At 44.1% G+C, this 23,750-nt stretch overlaps 1 protein-coding gene across 7 annotated transcripts in view; it reads left to right on the top strand.

The window, feature by feature from the left end:
* The window catches only part of CACNA1I (calcium voltage-gated channel subunit alpha1 I), a 152,332-nt gene that overhangs the window by 62,405 nt on the left and 66,177 nt on the right, over nt 1–23,750 (top strand). For 6 of the 7 annotated variants that reach the window (XM_061363959.1, XM_061363949.1, XM_061363919.1 and 3 more), the window contains exons 2-4: nt 2,951–3,124; nt 4,117–4,250; nt 19,938–20,035. In XM_061363959.1, coding sequence (XP_061219943.1) covers nt 3,032–3,124; nt 4,117–4,250; nt 19,938–20,035 — 325 coding nt within the window. In that variant the 5' untranslated portion in view covers nt 2,951–3,031. Of the gene's footprint in view, nt 1–2,706; nt 3,125–4,116; nt 4,251–19,937; nt 20,036–23,750 lie in introns of those variants that run through there. The other variant, XM_061363910.1, reaches the window with a different exon arrangement.

The following is a 23,750-nucleotide window of genomic DNA, read 5'->3' as shown; positions in this document are numbered from 1 at the left end:
AGCAGAGATTGAGGCTGATCCCAAGAACCTTAAGTGGAGCTTCTGCTATTTGTCATTCAGGAATCTAACCCAAAAGCTTTGCCTGTATCCCATCACCCTTATATGAGTGTATCCCATCATAACATCATCTCTCATTATGTAGAGTCACATTCTAGGCACTCCTGCAACACATTCCAGCTCCCAGAAACACCTGTAGATCTCCTTACCTATCTTGTAACTTGTGGCTTTCAGCACTGACTCTATCCCAGATGGTTTGAGGTGGATGATGACTCTTTCTTAGTGTGTGCTGGTGATACGCATTCCCCTTGAGTCTCCCCATTCCAGACTTGCCGTGTCCATTGGAAAACATGATGGAGGGTCAGTGGGTACATGGTGGCTGCCTCCAGCCAGCAGCTGGCTGGGCCCTGCTTGGGGTGTGGAGGGGCAAGAATGGCACCCATCAGCAAAGTGCTGCTGCCACAGGCAGGCACTAGCTGCAGCACCAGTACAAGGAAATGTGGTTTAGGTACAATATAATTAACCTAGATACAGATCTTGATGCCACAAGGCAGTGCTGAAGCCAAGAGCTTAACAGGACTTTTACAAGAAGGAGACAATTATGTGGATAATGAGGATAGCCGATGGTTAAAGGAGTCTGGAAACCTTTCTCTGCTGTTTCTTTTGTTTTTTTCAAATAAGTGCCATGTCCACTTTATCTGTAATGGCTTGAATCAACTGTGAGCTGTCACTACCAGGGGAAAAAAGCTACTTTGACGGACAAGTTATTACATAGTGAATTGCTGTATCTTGAAGTATCTGCTTGTCCAGGAGAGGCAAGCTGACCACAGGCAGAAATGTCTGGGTTTCCTTTTAGTTTCCAAAACCTGTTAGAGTCCCTAGACCTCACTGGGAAAGGTACTGATAGTGGGGCCATGGGAATGGAGAGCAGCAGTGAGGGAGGGTTGTGGTTGGGGGAGAGAGCATGTGCACGGGTTTGCTTGTAATTAGGAGATTTAAACTTTGAAAGAAGTTAATTAATAATGAAACTTGTGACTGAATGATGCAGATTGTGAGGCCTGGCTTTGTCAGCAGCTGCAATTAATTACAGGCTCAGGCACAGGGAAAAGGAGGGGGTGAAGGATGTGGGGAGGGGGAGTCATCACCAGAGGGAAGATGATAAACCTGGCTGCAGGCTGTTGCTGTGGTGACAGGAGGCAGTTGCTGTGGTTGACAGCAGTGACACGCTGAAGGCAGCAGGTACTTCTAATTACCCCTTCCACCGACCCAGGCAGGCAGCAACCCCTCCTGACTCAGGGCAGGAGATGCTCCAGATTTCTCCTTGCTCTTTCTTCCTCTCTGCTGCAGGTTTGATGTGCCTTTTCAGGGCCCCTACTGCTCTGAAAAGAAAACCATGAGGTGGCAGATTTTCCTATTGTCACTTCAGTAGCCCAGGAGCAGCCAGCAATTCAGTAGCATCCTCGGAAAGCCTGGACAATGCTGGCAAACTTTCAGAGAGCTGGTATCCAAATGGAAGGGGAGGAGAAATCAAGTGCAGCCAGCCACAGCCTTTTGAGCAAGAAGATGAGGGCCTTGCACGTCTGGACTAAGCTGCAGTGTTTTTGGGAGCACTTGCTGTGGCTGGCCAGGTCTTGTGCTTTGGGGTCTTGCCAGCTGCTCAAAGGCACCCTGCCATGATCTGTATGGCCTAGGTGGAGGGGAAGTGTGCTGCAAGGCGATAGGAGCAAAGGGAGCATGGGAGCATCCTGACCACTGACAAATTGCTTCTTCCTAAGCATGCACGCAGAAGTGTTGATGTGTATAAAATAAACTTCTGACTTAGAGTCCCTGTTGTGGTTTCATTCCCTTTGCCTGAATTCCCCAAGTTTGGCTGCACTGGCTCTACGTCACTGCTTTGCAATGCAAATGCTGGAAAGATATCACAGATACATGCCCACTTTTAGAGCTCAAATATTGTAAATGAGTTCTTGGATAAGTGTGTATCAGTTCTTGACACTCCTTCAGGAGGAGAGGGATGGAGAAGAGGACGCAGGTAGAGGGTGTGGAGAGCACAGAGAAGGTCACACAAAATACACCATTTTTATTCTTTTCTGTAATGTATAAATGACGTGGCACTTGATGAAATTAAAAGGCAACAAATTAAAAATAAATAGGAGGAAACAATTTTTAATGTAAAGTATAATTAGCCAGTGTAGCTCAGGGCTGCCAACTATTTATGAAACAGATATTTTAGTAAGATTATCAACAAAGGATTCAAATGAATAAGCAAAATATCTGCAGGAATACTAGTATAGCTGAGAAAACAATTATAAGGGTTATCAATCCTTCTGCTTTAGGGCATAAATAGATCACCAGCTGGGGTCAGAAATGCAATTTCCCCCTATGGTTACCAAATAACTTAATTAGGCATATTGTGGAGTTTCATTCAGTATGAGCCACTGCTGGAAGCAGAATAACAGATTAGATGGACCATCAACCTGTTCCAATATGGCAACTCTATCTCCAAGTTCCTCTTAGAAGGGGGAAGAGGGAGACCTCTAGCTTTGTGTTATTGGGAAGGGGGTCCCAGAAGGGCACTAATCACTAGGCTCACACAGAGATGTGGCTATCCATTTTGGTTTAGATCCCTAGATTCTAGAGAACTCTGCTATATTTGAGTATGGGCCACCATGGAAAGTGTCTTCTATGTATTTGGGAGATTCATTAAACCAATGAGGGAATGAACTTGGCAAGCCAACAGGAGAGGAGTGAGCATGTGTTTAATTATGGCAATGACTTGGCTTTTATGAATACCTTAGACCTTTGTGCTACCTCTGCTTTCTCCTTTTGAAAAGAGTTTTGGCTTAATGAAGGAGTGGAGTAATAAGGAACTGAGAGGAGGAAAACATAAGAATGTAAAAAGTCAGCCTGCCAGAAGTTATTTACCTTAATCTTCCTATTTTGTCACCCCAAGCCTAGCGCAAGCTTATCTCAGCCATGATGCTTTCATGGAAGTTTTCCTTGACTCTTTCCCACCTGGTTTGAATGTGTCAGCATGATGGTGATTTTGTTAAACTGCGTTACCCTGGGGATGTACCAGCCGTGTGAGGATATGGACTGCCTTTCTGACAGGTGCAAAATCTTGCAGGTAAGCAGACTTCCTTTTTCTTGTGGTGATGCTTCAGTCCAAGTCACAAAATTTCACATGTTTTCCTTTGTTGTGTGAGCAACACTTTCCCAGACAGGCTGGCAAGAATGTCCCTGGCAGTAAGCTATCCTGTTGTAAAATAGTAAAAGCTTGCTTTGAGGAGGGAAATGCTAATGAATGAAGTCTACTTGCGACCATGCAATACAGAAGAGGTGCTGGCTTCCTGATCCTACGCATAAGCAGGGGTTTTTTGATGTAGACAGCTGTAAGATACATAGCTCAGAGGTAAGCCAGGGATAAATAATTAAGGTTATGGTATCCAGGCAGGAGACAGTAGCAGCTCCTAATGCATTCACTACTCTGTTGAGTAGCAAGGGTATCGCTGAGTCTACAGGTAATGTGACATTTAGAATGCCTAAAGGGAGAAGAAACAAAAGGTATACTAAAAAGGGCCATGGGTACATCCAACCTATGAATGCACTAGCTGTGGTTACTGCTATCTCAGAGAGAAGGTGACAGCAAAGGCTGTCAGCGATAGCGTTGCTGAGGCTGCGATGTTCAGATATCTGAAGCCTCCGTGATTGTTATGTGATGTCTAAGCTGTGCGTGAAGCTGCACTATGTCCTCAGCTGAGGCATTTGCAGTGGGGTGATAAGGAATCCCTCCTGGGAGCCCTTGGAAGGATGGTGTTTCCCTGGCTGGGTTTGGATCTGCTGGTTCTGAGCCAATGCATCCTTTCAAGTTCATGTAAGGAGTTTCTGAGCCTACATCAATTGCTTTACCCATGGGGAAAAAAACCCCTAAACTATAAAAAGCCCTTGCTTGCTTGAGCAGCAGTAAGCTGCGATACCAGGACTACATATAGGAAGTGTTTCCAGCTCTGCTCTAACTAATTTTCAGAAGCAATGAAATTTGTATTTATCTCATATGGTGCATTTTAGTCTAAGGCTGAGAATGCTTATCAAATGTGCTCTTGGGCTTCTGTTTGGCAGGTGTTTGATGATTTCATCTTCATTTTCTTTGCCATGGAAATGGTCTTAAAGATGGTGGCCCTGGGGATCTTTGGCAAGAAGTGTTACCTTGGAGATACCTGGAACCGCCTGGATTTCTTCATCGTCATGGCTGGGTAGGTTGATAGTTTCTGGGTTTATTTGTTCTGTGTTTGCTGGATTCTTGCACGGAAAAGAAATGGTACTGAGGGAGAAGTCGCCACGTTGCTGCTGCTTCAGCACATCTGTGGGGCATAGCAGTCTATGGAAGAAACAGTAGACAAGGTAGCTTAGCTCCCCAGCTGATGTGCAGCCATCTCACACAACTTCTGTAGAGGGTGTTACTTGTACCAGCTGAAAGTGCTTTTAAAATGTCTGGGTGGAAGAGCTTTAACCTTTACCAGAACAAATCTCGCTTCTCTGTTTCCAGCAGCAGTGTTTCAAAAGTAGGAATGTCATTTTTGTTACTCTGGGCTTTTTGTCTCTCACTGGCCTTATCCACTGTACTATTGGGACAAGTTGACATTTGAGTGTTTTTTACAACAAAGTTGCTATGGCGAAGCTCTGATTTCCCCTCTGCATGTAGGAAGTGGAAAGCCTACCAGGGTTTGCCTATTGAATTACATCAAAATGTCCATCACTGATAGTGGTGGGCACTTTTTCTGAATTTGTCCATAAAAATGGACATTAGATTGCTTTGTGGTATAGTGAAAAAAAAAAAAGAAGAAAAAACCCAGAAATAAATATACAGTGTTGTTGTTCTCACAGCAAACAGGTAAAGAAGTGAACAACTTTTCAGTGAGAACCCCCCAATTTCCTCTTCCTCTCGACAAGGAATTACCTACACTTGCTGTCATGGAAGTGCATGTATTACTGACTGAGCCAGCAATGAGTTCAAGCTCACTTTGCAGGGCTTTCCCCTGCAGTGTGGAGCAGCACTGTCTTTATATTTGCTTTTGATACAGTTCTTCTACAGCAAGACTTGAAAGCCATTCCCTTTGGAGGGGTATGTAATTGTTTGCTTCTGGGAGGCACAGAGATTTTCAAACTCAGCTCAGTTGTAAATTTTCGAGGCCGATTCTTAGCCAGCTTGTGCATGAAAGGAGGACAGGCAGATGAAAGCTGTTGCTTTTCCTGCATTAACACAACATGTGTGAGATGGGAAGACCTTTTTCATGGCTAAGCCTGCTGTGATTAGCATTTGATACAAAATGGTCTGGTGTGGAGACTGTGAGTTAAAGCACTTGACACGCGGTAGCAAGGAAAATCAGATCATTGTACTCTAGCCTGAGCTCCTGGTGGCACATTTGCTGGTGACATGGTGCAGGGAAAACAAGATCCTACCAAAGCAGCCTTTGAAGAGGAAAGAGAAGAACAAGTGTGTTTGAAAGGGGGCTCTTGGAGCCCATGGTGTTCCACTATATGGAGGATGTGCTGCAGTATGCTGGGAGGAAGGTGCTATTGGCACAGGAGTGCTGGTGTATGGGATAAAAGTCTTGGGAACTTGGGTTTTAACTCTGTCCAGTGTCCCTACAAGCCTGGTATGTGAGCGATGCTGTCTGGAGAGGTGAAGAAATCAGTGGAGCAATGCTAAATGAAAGAGGGTGGGCTCAAGTGCTTACTCCATGCAGAAAACAAGTAAAATCCATGCTACCTAGATGAGGAGGGAGTAAACCCCATTTACTTGTTTCCCTCTCTTGCTGTTGCTAGCAGAAATTTGAGAAGAGAGTGTCTTTTGTGCATCTGATATCAGTGCTAGGAGAAAAGCTCATATCTGAACTCCTTTCAATGCCAAGGAGAATTAGAATCAACTCCTTAGATATAAACTAATCAGTGTGGAGGATTTTTCATTTCAGGTCCAAGACTGAAAGAAATTTGTTTCCTGATTTCTATACAGTTGTCTTCATGAGGTGTCAGACTGAAATGATAGTAATCTCATTAGAATATCTGATCTCAAAAGACTTCTGCTAAAGAAAGGTTTTCCCATTTAGCTGTATAGAACTAATGACTATATAATGTATCTCAAGTTATAAAAGCTTGTGGTTATTAATTCATTATTCTTTGAAATTCATTAGAATTGTCTGCACTGTTTAAATCAAATCCAAGGCTCAAATTTGCCCTTACATACAGACTATAGGCTTTTATTTAGCCTCAGATTTAAGGTCCAAGGTTTATCCTGATTGGTCCCACACCTGGATCACGGCTTCAGCTTTCTTTGGGTCCAGATGCTGTCTTAGCCTTCTGAATAAGAGAAGACATCCTGCAGTATGTCTTGCATGTTTTCTTCATGGCAGTGAGTTAGATCCTGATCAGAGGCTAATCAGTTTTCTCTAATGGCCTTCTCTTCATGGTCCTGGACTCTCATTGCCAGGTCATAAATTTGGCTCTCAAGAAAACATTCATGGTGCTGAGAAGTAATGCATTGCCTAGAAGATGTACAGCTTCTCTCAGTTTCAGGAGCAAGGACTGTACTTCCCAGACCTTTCTCTTCACTTCTCCCTTTCCAGATAAACACCAATGAGGCAGCAAAGGTTGGAAGAATAAGCTGTAGAGTGGAAAAACAAAGTGAAGCCAAAAGACTGTTCTGTTGGCTGTTCCTGGGCAGCTGAGATACCTCCATCTGCTGCATGACGGCATGTTTTATCAAAGAGCATAATGACTATTTGTTGCTATTGCCCCCAGACGGTGTTTTGGTTACATAAACCATGCATTCAGGCATTCATTCTCCTCACTTCCTTGGAAAGCCAGAAGCTATAGTTTTAGTTAGCTGAATTCCCTCGTGTGTCCCTGCCCTGCTTGCCCCTGCTCCCCACGCAACCCATCAGCTCAAGGAGGAAGACTCCATTGTCACTAAAAATATTCAGTTTCCATGGCAATAGGAGCTGACATCACCAGAACTTTCTCCCCTCTCGCACACTCCCTCCCCCAACCACGTTTTTTCAGAAATGAGTAGAAAAAAACCCCCAAACAACAGTCCTAACTCAATGCTCTCCTTCATTGTTCCCCTTGGAGCTCCTAAAACCAACTGAGGTAATTTGGGTTGAAGAATACTGATGCCCTTGTGTGCACAGACAACCAGGGCTGCAGATTCAGGTTGCTGATGCTCCAGGTCCCAACTGCTCACTGGTGACAGGAGATTGCAGGTTCCCAGACACTTCAAGCAGTCTATGCTTCTCACCAGCTGTCCTGGTGGGAGTCCCTTTGTTTGTGGTTAGGTCTTGCCTGTCGTCATGTTTCCCAAAGTGATGGGTGCATTTGGAGAGCTTGATTCAGAGGGCAGCTTCCTAAAGTTGAGAGCCTACTATGTTTTGAAAGTTGAGATAATGCAAACACTAATCATATTGGAAATGTCAGTCAGTGTCTATATGTGCATGAATTCAGGCAAAGTCACTTACTTCTGGGCTAGCACTCATCAACTTTTTAAGCCAGGCAGTTCTCTGGCAAACAAAGAGTGAGCCATTTCTCCTGCTTGCTCTTCTCTGTGGGGCAGTTGCGTTCATATGTGGTTGGAGATGATGCCACTGTCCATCTGGGAAGGAAGATGCCCCTTTACATGACTCTGTCCAGAAGGTCCCTGTGCAGACAGTGAATTCATGCAATCTGCCTGGCCTTGGGGCCATCAGTTCCACTGGTGAAGTGGTTGTTCTGCTTCTCTTAAGCCATGCATTGTAATTAATGATTTATAGTGGGAAATATGCTTGTTTTTGTCCTCTTCTGTGGCACCCCTATGACACTTTCTGGTATGCAATTTACTTGTGTAAATAGGTAGGTAAGTTAAGGGGGACAGGGTTTCACTCTGTGGCTGGGGGTGATAATTGTAATTACAAGTGTGTACCCAAAATAGGTCCAAAAACTTTCCTTAACTATTTGCTGCTTGGAGTCCAGTGGCTGAGGAGAGACCGGTCTGTCTATCAGTGAATGGCCTGTCTTTGCCTCTCTCTATTACTCCACTGTTGCTTGTCATATAGATCTCGTAAGCTGTGGTCAAATCCCATCCTGACCTTGACTTTGATGAAAAGAATAGAATGATTTGTATATTTTGGCATTTTGTGATATACTTGCAGTGTCTTTTAAAGCCTTTTTAAAAGCAGTGGACATCAGAACAGACCAAGCACTCTTGTGTAGCTGTTTCAGTGCCTTCAGGGATAATACTTTCTTGGCATTCCAGTCTGAGGTTTCCCAGTTCCTACAGCCAAGCATTGCAGTAGCCCATCTAATCAATCACAGCATCATCCTATGAGTCCATTAGGATGCTTTGTTCATTGGCTTCAACCTTGGTTGGTTGTTTTATTTATTTTTTTCCCTTGTCTCCTCGTCAGAAGAGAGAAAATCCCTTCCTATTAGTAGAAACGGTAAACTTTGTTCCCAGATGTATGCTGTTTCATTTGTTCACATTGGCATACAGATTATTTGCATTTCCAAAGCAGTTCATGCTGTTCTATATTGCTGACTTGTCCATTTCTTTTCTGTTCTCTCAAATATATGCTTCAACTGCAAAATCCATTGGTGATTTTTGTTTTTCTTTACTTTTCTGCCGTGTTTTGATAAGTAGAAAACAGAGTAGCAAGAACTGTGCATTACAGAAGTACATCTGCTCATGAATGACTACTCATTTACTGTTGTATGTGAGGTTTATTACATTGCCAGTTTTTCTCCAGCTAATATATGTCATGATGATTTCATATCATTCCAGCCATATCAACATAATTACTTGTGTGAACCAGAGTTGTAATCTCATAAGAAATTATAGCACATTAGTTTGATGATGTCTATTTTTCCTTAAACCTGTGTTGATTATGGTTAATTTTATTATCCAACTTTAATCCGTAATCTATCAAAACTGCATATTGGCGATTTCATTACTGCACTGTGATCAGCATCAGCCCAGTCAGCCTATTGAGATCACTGTGTTTCTAAAGTACTGGCACGACATCAGAATTTCTTTGACCCTTGGATGCTTTCCCAGTTTTCTGAGACTGATCAAAAATCATCAGTACTGGTCCAGATCTCTTCTGGCCATCTTTTTTAAAACTCTTGCACATGAATTGTGCAGGCCTGCTTATCTTAGAATATCCGTGTTTTGACAGGAATAAATATAGTTTAAGTATAGCCTAAAATCCTTAATCACAGCTGGAGATGAAACTACCTCATTATGATCTATGGTACATATACATCATCTGACCTTCCTCATAGAACTTTTTCTTTAATTAAAGTCTTCTACCTTTTTACACTGCTTGTGACAGTAGTTTTCTTTTTCCAGTGATTAACTTACACCATGTCATGTGTTTGTTCAGTTCTCTTACAAATCTTCTACAATTTCCATCTCCTAATTTATATTGTGTAAGTATTCATTTCTAAATTGTTACTGATTCCGTACTAGGAAATGCCATTTTGACAGTGTGCTATTCCCCCTCCCTTTCTGTCCACTTGAGCCTCCATAGCTAGGTTAAAATCCTTGATTTTAATATTCTTTTCATGCAGATCTTTCCACCAGGCTTTTTAAATGCCATTTAGGCTGTTTATACTCATAAAATGAACATTTCCTATTCTCTTTATTACTCAGGCCCCTGGCACTGAAATACAGATGATACCATTTTTCTCCTCTTTACGTCTTCTAGTGCCTTGATTAGTTTTGTTCTTGACATGGAGGCTTTGTAAGAATTAACTTTTTTTCTAATCCCTTTGGTTTTTCATCTAACAATCTCCTGACTGGTCTCTCTTCCAGTTACCCAAAACCTAATTCTTCTAATGAAATGCTGGTTAAGATTTCTGCTTCTCCAAGGGGTAGCCCAGTGCTCCTGCCCTATGCGGCTGGCCAAGCCAGCAGTTTATTACCAGATTCCTCCATCATTTACTTTGCCTGTTGGCCAGGATGGACAATCGAGGAGCTCAGCTGAGTATTTCTTGCGCATTTTCTTCAGCAGTTGTCTATAATCTGTGGTATGTGATGATAAGAAAAACGATTAATTTTAAAACTCATTATCGTGCATTTTAAATAGTGCCTTGGGAGTTTGAAAACCTTCCTAAATTTGCCACTTCTAGTATGGCAGCATAGGTATCCTGATATCTTGATTTCTTTCCAAAATCATCCTTTCCTTTCTGAGTAGTTATGCATCTTTTGACATCTTTGTACAACTGGAGATCCCTTCTCAGGCATGCCTGAAAGCGCCTTAGTTTGAGCAGAACATTTCTTCTCGCTCACTGTGCCTTTTGGCTAGTTGCTCCTCAGGAGTGCTTTATGCAGCTTCCATACTGGGAGCCTTGACAGTATTGATCTCTATTAACTGAGGTGGTAATTATGATTTGTAGCTTCTCTCTCTGATAGTTATCTACTGTCCTTCATTTCTACTTCCCCTTAATTCCTTGGATAACTGTGTCCTTTCTTCCATAAGCTGCAGTGATGCTGCTTACTGAATCTGCCCGTCCGAGCTCTTTTCCAACCTGTGCAGCATCAGTGTGTGTGCTTCTGAACGCTGACCATTTCCTTATCAGGAAGCCACATATATAGATTTACACCCCTAAGTTCATCCCTCTGCATTTCAGGGAAGCAGGCTGGCAGCTTTCTGAAGGATGAGAGGTACCCGCCCACCAGTCTTAAATGCCCTAGTGTTCCCGGGAAACAAAACTGGCACCGTGCGGTGCCCTTCCGTGCTGAGAAGATGTCACTCAGCCTGAAACACACTGGTTGGCCTTAATCTCGCAAGATGGGGAAGTGTGTTGCCAATCTTCTGCTTTCTCTTTGCTTTTAATTAACTGTGGCCCTTCAGGGACCTGGCCAGAATTTGCATAGTTATGACTTTAAAATCTCAGATCATTAAATACTTATTAGCAGCAGTGTAAACAGCAGAATGCTCAGAAAATCTTAGTTAGCTGATCTTCGATGCCAAATGAAAGTTTCTATAAAATTATGGCAAGTTAAAGAAAACTGTAATAAATACAGCAATTAGTTGTTTCAAGCAGTGATCAGATAAAGATGGAAACCAGCAAGCAGCAGGCTAAATAGCATCTTAACTAAAGGCAGAAATATCAGAATCACAGCCCTCCCCCCAACACACACTCACTTTTCCCTCCTTAATGATACTAATTATTTCATTTGCTTTCTCCTAGTAAAACTATCCGTAGATATGCAACATATTGAAATGAAAGCAGTCATCAAAACGAAATGAATCACACCAGAGAAGAATCACAACAAGGAGGCAGTGGTACCCTGCATGTGTTACATGTAGTTTGCAGTTATTGCCTCTGATTTTTTTTTGCCTCCCTAAAAGCTAATTCTCTACCACATGAACCTAGCTTTATACAAAATAAACAAAACCCAACCCCCCCCACACCCCCAAAAGCCCCAAACCCAACATCAGCGTGCTTGCATGACCAAAATGCAAACACCCCTTTTTTCCTTCTCCCTGCCCTAAGCAGCAAAATACAAAGCCAGAGGCTGCGTTCAGACTCGTGGTTTTCAAAAGTGAGGCCCCATCACTCATCTTCAGTCATCTGAGCTTGGCAAGTCCCTCTGGCTTTCTTATCACAATGTGAGAACCTGCTTATGTCTTTTCATATCATATCTCCAAAACTATTAAGAAACTCTGACGTTTTCTCTGAGTACACAGTTTGGAGTGTTCAGGGGTGTGAAGTAATCACATCCCAGGCAGCAAGGGACCAGTCTTACAGGCTCTGGAAGTTTTCAGCAGCTTTTGCCTGCAAAGCAGTTAAAAAAAGAAGGAAAAAAAAAAAGTAAAAAAATATTAAATGTTTTATACTGGGGTGGGAGAGACAGTTGCAGGTTATTTTTTTTAAGCATCATAAGTCTGGAGCTGTGTAATTAGTAAATTGATCTATCGCTCCCTGAATAAATGTCTTTTTGTGAATAGAGTTATAGCTTTTTTAAATATTATTGTATTTTTATAAAGGGAGAAAAAAAGGATGTGATTTTTGCAGTTTTATTTCACTAGCAAGGGATTTTTTTTTTTTCCCAGCTTTTATGTCAGCAGAGTTGTCTTTTTGCAGCGTGATGAGTTCTAACTTAAAGAGAGATAAGCAGGACTAAGCTGAGTACAGTGTGGTTTGCAGAGCAATTTAGAGGCTGACTGTACAATGTTTGGCCATGTCCCATGTGATGTTATTCCATCCTTTCTATAGCAGGTGTTGAAAGGAGCTTGACTCATCTATGTAGGGTGCAGTTTGAACCCTGGCCCTGAAGGCACCAGACTGTGCAAAATGTGCACAAGTGCTTGCATGGCTTGCTCTTTGAGTACGTATCAAGTGAGCTGATAGCAAGTTCAGTGTTGACTGCTGCCTCCTGTATCACAGAGCAACCTCCATCCATATAGCAAAAGATCAGGTCCAAGTAACCCATCAGCAGAGAGTCACAGCATCTGTGAAGACAGCATTTTTAAGAAGTCCATAGATGACTGCAGCCATGAGGTAGCTTTTGAGCTGCATGTGCTTAGCACACCCAATGCAGGCGGGTGCCCTGTGCTGTCTCAAGCTCCTGCCTATTCCGAGTGCACTGGTAAAGGTTGTGCCTTCTTACAGCTGTGAGCGAGTGAAGGAAATGGGGGCATAGGCCACAACGCAACTCTCTGAGCAGGGAAAAGGGAACACCAGGAAGAAGTCTTTAATTTCTGTTATAGCCCCCTGGGCCTTTGAATGCAAGTAAGGATGTGACACCAATGGAGGAGCTGCATGGTGCAGAAATCTTAAACATGTCTCTCCAAGAGCTCTGCAGTCCAAAGAGCTTGTTTGCATGTGCTGTGTGTTTTTTCTCTCCATTGGCATGTGTGCATTTTGTAACTGCAGACCCAGGGTGGAGGCGGTAGTCCTCCTCTCCTGCCCAGCATCTGGGCAGACCTTGTCATAATCTCCTGGCTCCATTTCTGATGTCTCCGGATAGGTTTGTGAGAAATTGAATTCAACCCTTACTGGTGCCTGCCTGCTTACAGCTCTCCTTATGTACAAGCTAGGGGACTTCCAGCCTTAGCCACGGCTGATAAGGAGGTGTCTTGAATGCTACATGTGCTCCATACTTTAGCTCTTCACCTGTGTACTCTTCTTCCTGTGTCTCCAGAACTCATGGTCCCTCCTATGCAGGCAGTCCTGGGAACCTGTAAGTGGATTCTGCTGCCTGCTGTCCCTTTTCTGCACACCACAGGTTGAGCTAATAGAGCCCCTGGGGAAGCCTGGCCAGTCCCATTCTCCACATCCCATGGCCACTGCTACACCTCTGACCACAGATGGCCATGACTGAGTGGATCTGGTGATGCACATGCAAAAGCACAAGCTTTCATTAGAATGGCTCGTGATTATGCGAGGGGACATATGGGACAATTGGAGTACATTGTCCAGTTACAGGACTGCCTTTTTTCCTTCTTTGCATTGTAGCCACAATCTTTGACGGCTGAGCAGAGGCAGTGAGTCCTTCCTTTCATCCTGGTGTGTACTACAAAGGTGGGAGGATGTAGGGGTAAATCACTCTTCCATCACAAAGTGCAGGTGGCAGATTCAAGCTGTGGGATGGCTCACACATGGCTCATATATTGGCGGGATGGACATGTTGGTAAATGAAGAGATGTCAGCTTCAACTTTTGGCACCAATATCTGAATTAAAAATTCAGACAGGGAAAACTGTCAGACTTAGTCTTGTGTTTTCCCTGTGACTCCTATGTCCTGGATCTTCAAAGCGGTAGACATTCCAGTTTGTGGAATTTGATGACCAAATCAAGGAGCTAAGGACAGAAAAACATACTTTTGTACACAGAAGATTCTGGTTAGATCACATCGCTTCATGGTATAGGTACACATCAGGTTTATACCCCTGACATAGCTAAGAATCGTAGAGTGTTTTGGGTTTGAAGGGTCCTTAAAGATCATCTAATTCCACTAGAATAAGCAGAAAGAATTTGGAGTAGGGAGCAACTGATGTTCTGAGTTGGTCACCCCAAGTGCTCATAAATGCTAGGACCAAGTAGAAGTCCACAGGCAGGAAAAGCTTCCCTGTGTGCAGAGACTTATAGCAAGCCTGAAATTACAGCTAGGCAGTCACAGTCACAAAGTTTCTGGCTTCAGTGCCAAACCCAAATTTATTTGACAAAGAAATTTGAATTGATTAGACTGCAGTTAATTAGATTTCAATTAAAAGTCCCTATCAGAGAAGGAATATTAGGCAGCTTTTGAATTTGACAAAAACATATTGGCTTTATGTCATAAGAAAAATACTGGCTTGGTATTTTTCATGAATACATTTTAAATATTATTTCTTGGCTCCTAATTTTCAGCAAATAAAAGTTTAGGAGCTAAGATTATGAGAGTTAATAAGTATTTAATAGAGGTATAAGGAGATGTAAATATGAAGAGGTAAATGGTAATGTTTGAACTGTTTTAGTCATGGATTTCATTGAACTTAATTGCAAGGAAGCTGCTAGCCAGGCACTGCATAAGTACATTATCTGCGGTTACATGTACAGCAAGATAAAGTCTGAATTTTCTATATCCATCTTAAATAGTCTTAGGTTTTATTCCCTCATTCTGCTGTCCCATGCCTGGCCCAGAGCCCCACTTGTCATACATTTCTGCTGTTGGGCAATGAACATCACTCTACCAAGTTTCATTGCTGCTGGAGAAGGGTAGAGTGCAAAGACAGATCCAAGCCTGCTCTTGAGCTCACAGGTACAGAGAAGTAAAACAAGTGCCAAGCTGCAGCCAATGAGGCTATTCTGCTTTGGTTGAGACCTCACAAGCAGCGAAGGTTTGCAATGCTGGTGTTTTGTGTGCCCCCTTGTCCTCATGTGCTTGCTCTCTGCTCCAGTGGCTTAGCATGGGATGGAGGTACAGAAGACCAAGTGCTTTCTGGACAGGGTCAATGTGCTAACAAATTGCTTGCTTGTTCCCTGTGTTAGCTCGGTCTTATCTCTGTTAAACTCAAGGTCACTTGTGTGTTCAGCTGAGCAGACTTACCTGGTACAAGCTAATGTTTATCAGCAAGGCAGAGACTGAGTTGGAGGACTAAGCAGGAGGATAAGCAGGGAAAGGGATGAAAGGAATAAAGAGGAAAATGAAAGAGGAAAGAAAGGATTAGGAAAAGAATAGAAGGATATATAGATGATCTTGAGGTCCTTTCTAATCCTAACTCTTCTATGATTCTGTGATATGAAGGAAAATGGAAAAAGATGAAGTAAAGGTAAGGAGTGAATGGAAAAACTAGAAATCATGGAGGAAGAGTAAAATGAGAGGTGGAGATGGTTGCAGGCAGGTATGAGTTAGAGAGATGTAAAGAGAGAGAGGAGTTTGGGACCAGGTGGGATACCTTCAGAGTGAGGAGGGAGCCAGAACTCTTGCTGGCTGGTATTCCCTACTGAGCATCCCCCCCTGCTTCTGCAGGACCAAGCCCATTCATGCAGCCAGTGCCCCTGTCTCATTCCTCACCTGTCAACACTCTCACCATGCACCAGCCTTGAGCACCATGGGGATGATGCGTGCATCCATCCTCCCTTCTTCCACAAGACTTTCATGCGGAAAGTTTTGAAGAACAAAATCTCTAGCTGAGGGAAGAAGAATTACTGTGTAAATTCAATTATCTTGACAGCTTAGTGCTCAAGTGGATCAGAGTTTCTCTCCAGTTCAGCATAGTTCCACCTTCCTAACCTGTCCCTGCACTTGCCCACCCACACCAGAGGCTGTAAAGTACTTCAGCGGTTACAGAAATGAGATGCCTTTTCCCCTGGGAGAGATGCATTTCCCCCTGCTCCACCATGACAAGAGGTCAGCTCACAACCAGAACAGGTCTTCTTTTCTTCTCCATCCTAGGCTTTTACTGCCCCTGGACCTTAAAGAAACTAAGGCTTTTACAAACAAGACATGCTTGAAGTAGCCAAGAAGGAGAGGAGAAACAGAGGAAGGGCCATCACGTCCTGGGGCTATCCTCACTCACGGCACTTAGGTGCCACAAATCAAGAGCAAGAGGCCTGGAAAGCTCCTGGAGTTTAATGAGTCAACTGCTTTGTATTAATGTTTCCCTTGGTTTATGAACACCCAACAAACACATGGTTCCCTGGGTTGCTGGTGTGGTAAGGATGCAAGAACTGAATTTTGGGTGCCTGCCTGATAGTCCAAATAAGCACCATGTGCCTAATCCACCATTGCAAGATCCTGAGATACAGCCAGGGGAAAACCTGATCCTACTGACATAAATCTGCTTTATGCGACGAGCCCCTTTGACTGTCAATCTGTCACCACCTCCACGTGTGGCAGTAGGAGATTAGGTACAGCCCCAGACCTTACAAAGGGTGAATTGTACAGGGTTTCTAAGCAGTGGGGAGCAGGGCTGGCTGGAGAAAGGTAAGAACAACAAACAGCTGGGTTGACAACCCCTGAAAGGATGAGGATGCCCAGAGGTGACAGCAGAGTCACTTAAAAATGCCACTTCATTGGAGAAAGGAGGCAGTGTTTGGATTTGTTGGTTTTACTTACACAGATAATGTTTGGAGGTTTTTTTGTTGATTAATGGAATTTTATTTCACCCCAGTCACCTGCAGTCCATTATGGTATGGGCATGCTACCCTTATGCAAAGAGAAGTGTAAACAACAGCTGATGCTAAAGCTGTCACCAGGAATGAAAAGGCGAGAACAAGCGGCCCTAATGTAAAATTGCACTGGAATTGTGTTGGAGTTGTTTTGGATATGACTTATGTGGCTACAGTAGACATAACTCATCCACAGGGATTGAAGCATCCTGGATGCATCTGTGTTATCACAGCCAAGATCAGGAGGCCACAGGAGGAACTGTAAGCAGAAGGGGTTTGCTAAGTGAGCTGAAGCCCTGGGGCCTGCTAGGGCTGAGCTCGTTTTTGCTAGAAGTTGCTCTCTGAAAAATTTAGCAGTTGCCCTTCTCTGACCCATGCTTGGGAAGAGACTGCTGTGTTCATTGGCAGAGTGACTGACTGCTCAGCATTGTTTTCCTAGCTAAACTGGGATGTAATCCCAGCGGATCTGCAGCCACCAAGAGCTGCAGGAGACTGTCTCACTGGCTGCATGAATGGCACAGCTGCAGCTAGAGTAGCATTCATCTTGCTCTCAAAGGACCCGTGCTCACTACTTTGATGATTATTAATTTTCTAGTGACACACAGACTGTGCCATATAAGTGGCAAGCTCATTCCAGCTAGAAGAAGGCAGTGATGTGCTACCTGATTACAGTTACTCCAGTTGTAGTGCCAGCAACATGGATGTAGCCACAAAAGGACAGAACACAAAAGCTTTGTAAACAGAGGTTCTATTTTTAAATGACTTTTGCATGGCTAAGTCTAAGAAACGATTTCACCTCTGCCTGCTGATTTCATCTCAGCTCTAGCACTGTGCTGTTCTGCTGTGCTCAGTTTCTTTGAGGGTCATGGTGTTCTTCAAGACTTCTCATTTAATCACTTGCAGCTCAGAAAAGACCACTTTTTGAAATGAGATGTATTTTGGGGCTATTTTCTTATTTGGCATCTGGAAGAGTGTGTTTCAGGTTGTTTGCTACTGCTCAAAAATAGTATCTTTGCCTTCAGAGGTCTGGCTTTAACCTGGTGTTCTAGGGGATGTGGTTTTTTAGGAGAGGAAAAGAAGATCTGTGGGACTTCACCAGGCTTGGAAACCTTTATGTTTCTGTCTACATGCCTACCCCCTGTAACAAACTGGAGTGTAAGGATCTCTTCAGTCATGAAGCTGGCTCTGTGGAACTGTGCTGTGAAGAGGTATTAACCCATGTCCTGGGAGCAATACAGCTAAGTCCATACAGTGCTTTCCCTGTAACTGTAGTTCCAAAGTTGTAGCAGGTCTAATTCTGGAGCAACAACACATTGGTGAGGCAGTTTTACTTTATACTTTTGGAGCAAGGTTGATCAGTGGTTACTCAAGACGCTTTGCACTGCGTTCATTTACACCACACAGGTTTGTCCTTAGTATGATGCCTGTAGTCATGTCTGTGCAATTATATCTGTGCGCATTCTTCTTTTCATACATATTTCCCAGTTTCATCTGACTGGATCCTAAGCCTCTGTCTATCACTGATGCTTTTTGTAGTCTATCTAAGTATCGCTGCTTGGTTTGGGGTAGGCGTTTTTTGAGTTGCATTTTTTTGGGGGTGTGAATATTTTGATTATCTGCATGAAATCCCTCCTCTCTCCCTCTGCACTCGGTGTACATGGAACTGACAGCTCCAGGGATGTAAATGAATGCCACTGCATTTCAGAGGAAGAATTATTTTGTGCAATTACCCTAAAAGTGCATGAGAGAACAGAGTGAAATGAACGAGGGAGAGGAAGAAAGAGAGCATGAGAGAGAATAATCACAACACTTCAACAAGTTTACCCCACTGTGTTTGAAAATCTATCACTCTGACAAGTCCCCTTTGTGAAAGGTGTAGACAGATAACTAGACATTTGCTCTTCCAGGTTCTTTTGAGTGAGGAGGGTAATCGATAGAAAGATCAGTCTGTTTCACTGATGTTTCGATCCAGTCTTCTCCCTGATATTTCTTATGAACTGGTCCTCTCAACATCTCAGCCTCTCTGATTCACTCCTCAGTGGTTCCTGGGAAGAAGGAATTGGATGGACTAGGTTACTGGACTACTGACTTATGGGTCTTTCTATATAAATTATGATGGTTTTGATTTGAGAAAGGGTGGAGTAACAAAAGGCTGAGTCTCCTGATTCTTCCCCATCTGAGCCTGTCGATAGACCAAGGAAAAGGGAGTATTTTATAACTTCATTAATCACATCTGAGAAGAGATTCAACAGAAGCAGTTTCTCTACTGACTCTGCTGCTATTTCACGTGTTGATGCTGCCACCCTCTTGACCCTGCTCTGCAAGTCAGGGTCACCCTGAGGAAGCTGATGACAGCAGCCCATGTCTTCCTGGAGGCCCCATGCACCTGTGTTCACTAAAACATGCAAAATGCTTTGAGATCCTCAGGTGGAAATTGCTGGCCAGGGTAAATGGTTAGTAAAATCCAGTTTCTCACTGTGCTTTCCAAGAGGCAGGCACGTTACTGGACATCCGCCATACTGGGCAAGGAGGGGAGTGCTGGGCCACAGGATGCTAGGCCAGGTCACTTTTTTTCACCTGCATCTGCTGCTCTTGCAGCAAAGCCAATGCATTAGTCATAGCTATTTGCACTTTGAGGTTATTTAGGGAGCATGCTGCTGGGTTAGGAAAGATAAGGTCTAGCATATGTCCTAAAATTAGGCTTTTCCCCTTTTGGTTGCTGTCAGAAAGGAGTGAATCACAGCTTTAGGAGAAGCCTTCCTGCCTAGGCAAAGCAGTTACCGCTTTAAGTAGAGAGCTTGCTTCTACGTGAGGTAAGACAGGTTAGCTGAAGCTGCCTCCAGGGACCTCATCCTGCATTGTGAGATGAGTGGAACAATGGCAGTATGCTGCTGTGCTGCAGGTAATGCTCAGTAAAACCAGCTACACAGCCCTCCTCTTCCTGGCCTCATGGGAAATGTCCACCCCCCATGCGTGCCCTCTCCAGGAGTGCACACTCCTTGTTGGCACAGCTTCATGCAGCTCTCCTTCCACCTGAAAGTCACAGCAAGTAAGTTATCACAGCTCCTGGCCTGCATCCACATGGCACCCTCTCACTGCTCGCTGCATGTTCTGCCAGGGGAGCCGTGGTCTCCAGTCCTGCTCCTGGAGGGTTCCTGGAGGCTTTGGCTTTGCTCCCAAAGACTCAGGCTTGACACCCATGACTTCCAGAAACCCTTCAATGAACATATGATGACTCTATGGCTCAAACCAAAATGTTTAATTTTTCTGTTAAACTTTCTCCTTGTCTCTCACTCTTTCCTTCTGCAGGATGGTGGAGTACTCCCTGGATCTCCAGAACATTAACTTGTCTGCAATCCGTACTGTCCGCGTCCTGAGACCCCTGAAAGCTATCAACCGTGTGCCTAGTAAGTCCAGCTTCCCTCCACACCTGCTCAACTTGAGTTGTGGGCAGTATGTGATTAGTAAGGCTGTGTGTAGTGGTGCTCTTCAGGTTTCAGTGCAAACTGAGTGGAGGCTGAGCACTGTATGTGCAGGCTTTCCCCCATCATGGCACCAAGAGTTGTCACTGGATGGGCAGGAAAACTACAGTCTCCTGGCATATCTGCCCTGGTAATCCTTTAGTGCAAGGCCATGCTCATGGCTCAGGAGCTCAAGATGAACAGTGTGCAGCAAAGGAAAGGGTTTTTCTTGTTCTTACTGAAGGACATCACAGGTTTGATAGCATCTGCCTGAAGAGGGATGTGTGCGAGGTCTGGAGGGGGGTAGGCAGGTGGGATTGGTTTACTCAGGCTTTCACACATTCTTCCAGATCCTCTCACATGAAAAAATTTCATGCCATTACAGTTTAGGGGTGTGTAGCACTGGCTGCTTTTCTTTCATTCTCACCCTGTGCTTTGTAATCTCTCTCTTATGCAGACTATTCCCCTGTGAGCTGGTGTGTGTGTGAGAGCCAGGCTGAGCACCACTGGGCATAGGGATGCTGGGACTGCATGTGAGCCTAGATGTGTCAGCAGCAGAACTGCTGCTTGTTGGTGCCATTCAGATCTCCGGTGCTGTTCCCAGCTCAGGTCTGCATGCAAACCAGAGAGGTGCTATAGCCCTGGAGCATGTGCCATGCATGTGTGTTATTCCCACAGTGGAGTTGGCCCCTCCATAACTCTTGCTTCCTCTTTTCCCAGAGGATGGGGACAAGACCAGCCTTATTGTTGTGATTTGCAGTTTTTATTGATGCTGAACTGTTTCTTCCCTCTTCTTCCCTTCCCTTACCTCTTCTGGTTTGTTTTTTGTTTTTAAATCAGTGTCATTCTCCTGCAACCCTGAAGTGAGTAAGCAGGCATTACTCTTGTTATTTAACTGCACGAAACATCAACGGAGGTGGCTGAGCCTTAGTTGTGGTTGTATCCAGGTGGCTGGAAAGAGAACTGGTGGGCAGGTTGCGTGCAGCTGGGATCAGGGGGTTGCAAGAGCACTGAACTGTGTCACTCTGATGTTTCTGGCTATTCCCTGTGCAAAGGCAGCAGCTGTCACATGCAGCCCTTTAGGCATTTCATCCACTATTTTTTTTCTGTCTTGCAGAATGGCAGGAAGCTTCTTTGCTCTTCCCTGTAATCTCTCTAATCAGGCTGTCTGCAGTGGCTAACACCTTGCCAGAGCTCTCCTAATCCTTCTCTTGAGCTCAGAGTTCCCTTTTCTTTTCCAGATCAGGAAAGTTTACACAGCTGACCTCACAATTTACATCATACATTTTCCCTTGTGCCAAAGTCACCTTCTTGATGCTACCTATTTCTTAAACATGCTATGGAGGTGGATTTCAGGGTCTCTGGCTCCATGCAAAGCCCTTCTAGAAAGGGTCTTCTCCCTCTTCCTGGGTGTATTTTTATCTCTGAACAGTAGCTGAAAGCTGTGATGGAGGAACTGAGGCACAGTCTTATGAGCCCAATGGTACAGGAGTGTAGCAGGCAGAGGAGCAGCTGGTCTGGGCACTGAGCACACACCCAGGCACATGGCAGGTCTGTCATGGGGTGATAAAGATGGGAACCAAAAGCTTTTAATCTACTGACTATCAGCACAACTCCCTCAGCCTGTCTCTGTCTCTCTGGCCCTTACCCTGAGAGGAGAGAGCTGTGAGCCCGCCACAATCCATGCTGTGGGCATGCACTCCAGCAGTGGGGGGGACATCTCTTCTGCCAGGGGGTGGCCTGGATTGTGTATGGCAGGTTTGCCTCTTCCAGGGAGTGTATGGCTGGCTGTGTGAGGGCAGCACCATCCCTCATGCTATGCAGCCCCCTTTCCTCCCTGAGTTCCCATAAGTCTGTGCTTAAAGACCACTTAGAGGTTGATCCCATTTATCAGAGTAGACTTAACCTCTGTGATGAGTGGGAACATCTTGAATGATAGCCAATTGACTCCTGCAGATGTCTGCCATGTTAATTGCTGGACAACAGCAACCAGGAGCAAAGCTTGACTAACAGAAAGTCAAGGTCTTGTTTTATTCCTATTTATCTCCCAGAACAGCTGGAGTCACTCCCACACCAGCAGGAGCTGGCCCACCAGGGACCTGCTCTGTCCATGCAGAGGCACCAGGGATGCTTTCAATCATCTCGTCTGACCTTTGCAGAGCACAGGCAGTTGAATTTCCTCTGGCTGTCCCAGTCGTAACGCTGCTTGTCTGCTCCTTTTATCGGTGTAAAACTTCACCTGTATGAAATTGATGCTGTTTTAATTTCCACTCTGGGGTTAAACCTTTATATATCTTTCTCGCTACATAAATCCGTGGTTATAATGCAGAAAACGTTTTGGAAGAAAGACATCCTGCCATTAAATAAAGAAAGAAAAAAAGAAAAGAAATTAAATTCCCTGGGAGAGAGGAAGCACTGACTTGAGAGTTGAAACCGGCAAAGAGGCTGTAAACAAAGGGTTGTGATAAATGGAATGAGCTGCATTGGAGGAAGGTGCCTAGTGGGGTACAGCAAACATAATTAATGAGACCTTTGGCCACAAATCTTTTTTTAATGTCTTTTTAAAGCTCTTCATTACTGATGTGAAGCAAGAGGAAAGTCTATTAGTGAGATATACTGATGATACCAAGCTGGAGGTGTTGCAGGTGTTAGCAAAGAAAGTGGGAAATGAGACAGCAGGAAGTAGAGGGAAATTGAGGTCTTGGTGGGAGCATGAGGTATTTGGAGAGGTACAGAAAACTTAATCCCAGAGGCAGATATTAGGCCATGTTCAAAAGGCTGTGATGGGACAATGTGGCCCGGAGTTCACTGGTGGCCATTTCAAAGTCTTCCACATGGGCACTCAGACAGGTACCAGTTTTCACAGAGGAGTCTGGCCATGTGGACTCAATAATGGCAGTTTATTACCAGGAGAATGGACAAAGTGATTAGGAACCTGAATGATTACTGCATGAGTGGAAGAGTGCTACCTGTCTGGGTAGGTTATTTAGTGTCCAAAGAACAGCAACACTCTAATAACCAGCCAGCATTTGAAAAGTCCACATACTAAAAAGAGACATTTCTAGAGAAATTTGATGGAAATTTTATGCTACGTGAAGAAAAAAAAAAAAGCAATGCCAGAAAATTAGGAGGGAGAAAATTCAGAATGACTCTAAGGAAATAGTAGCATCATGGTAGAGGAAAACGCATCACCTATTAAACAAGTTAAAGTTATTTTGTGTTCTTGGCAGATGGGCAAGGCTGAAGTTTAAATACTTAAATTGGATATATCTTAATTCTGCTTACCTGTGTTTATTCTTAACATGTTAATGAAAGCCTTTCCTTACAGTGAAACTTGTGAGGCTTTGAAACAATATCCCACAAGGATCTGACAAATAGTATTTGTCATCAAGGGATGAGAGCTCCTGTAGAGACATTTCTAGATTTCAGATTTCCTTGCTTTAGGGTTAGAGCTGAACTTTAGCTACTGGTTTTCAGCGGTCAATTGCATTTGTGGCAGTTCTCAGCAGGATGCGCTATTGACCATTCCAGATTTCACTCCTGGATGAAGAAGTCTGTGGCTCTGTCCTGTATGATTGTTCCTCCATTCGCATGTCATCTTTGAAGTGTACTAGAGAAAACACAAGGCGCCCTAGTTTTGTAATACGTATCACACCTTCAT

This window comes from Neopsephotus bourkii, unplaced genomic scaffold (assembly GCF_033783945.1).
Source record: "Neopsephotus bourkii isolate Nb327-2 ecotype Australia unplaced genomic scaffold, CSIRO-AGI_Nbou_v1 NB_107, whole genome shotgun sequence".
Lineage (NCBI taxonomy): Eukaryota > Metazoa > Chordata > Aves > Psittaciformes > Psittacidae > Neopsephotus > Neopsephotus bourkii.
Note: the sequence above shows the minus strand (reverse complement) of the source record. Positions and strands in the feature narration are given on the sequence as shown.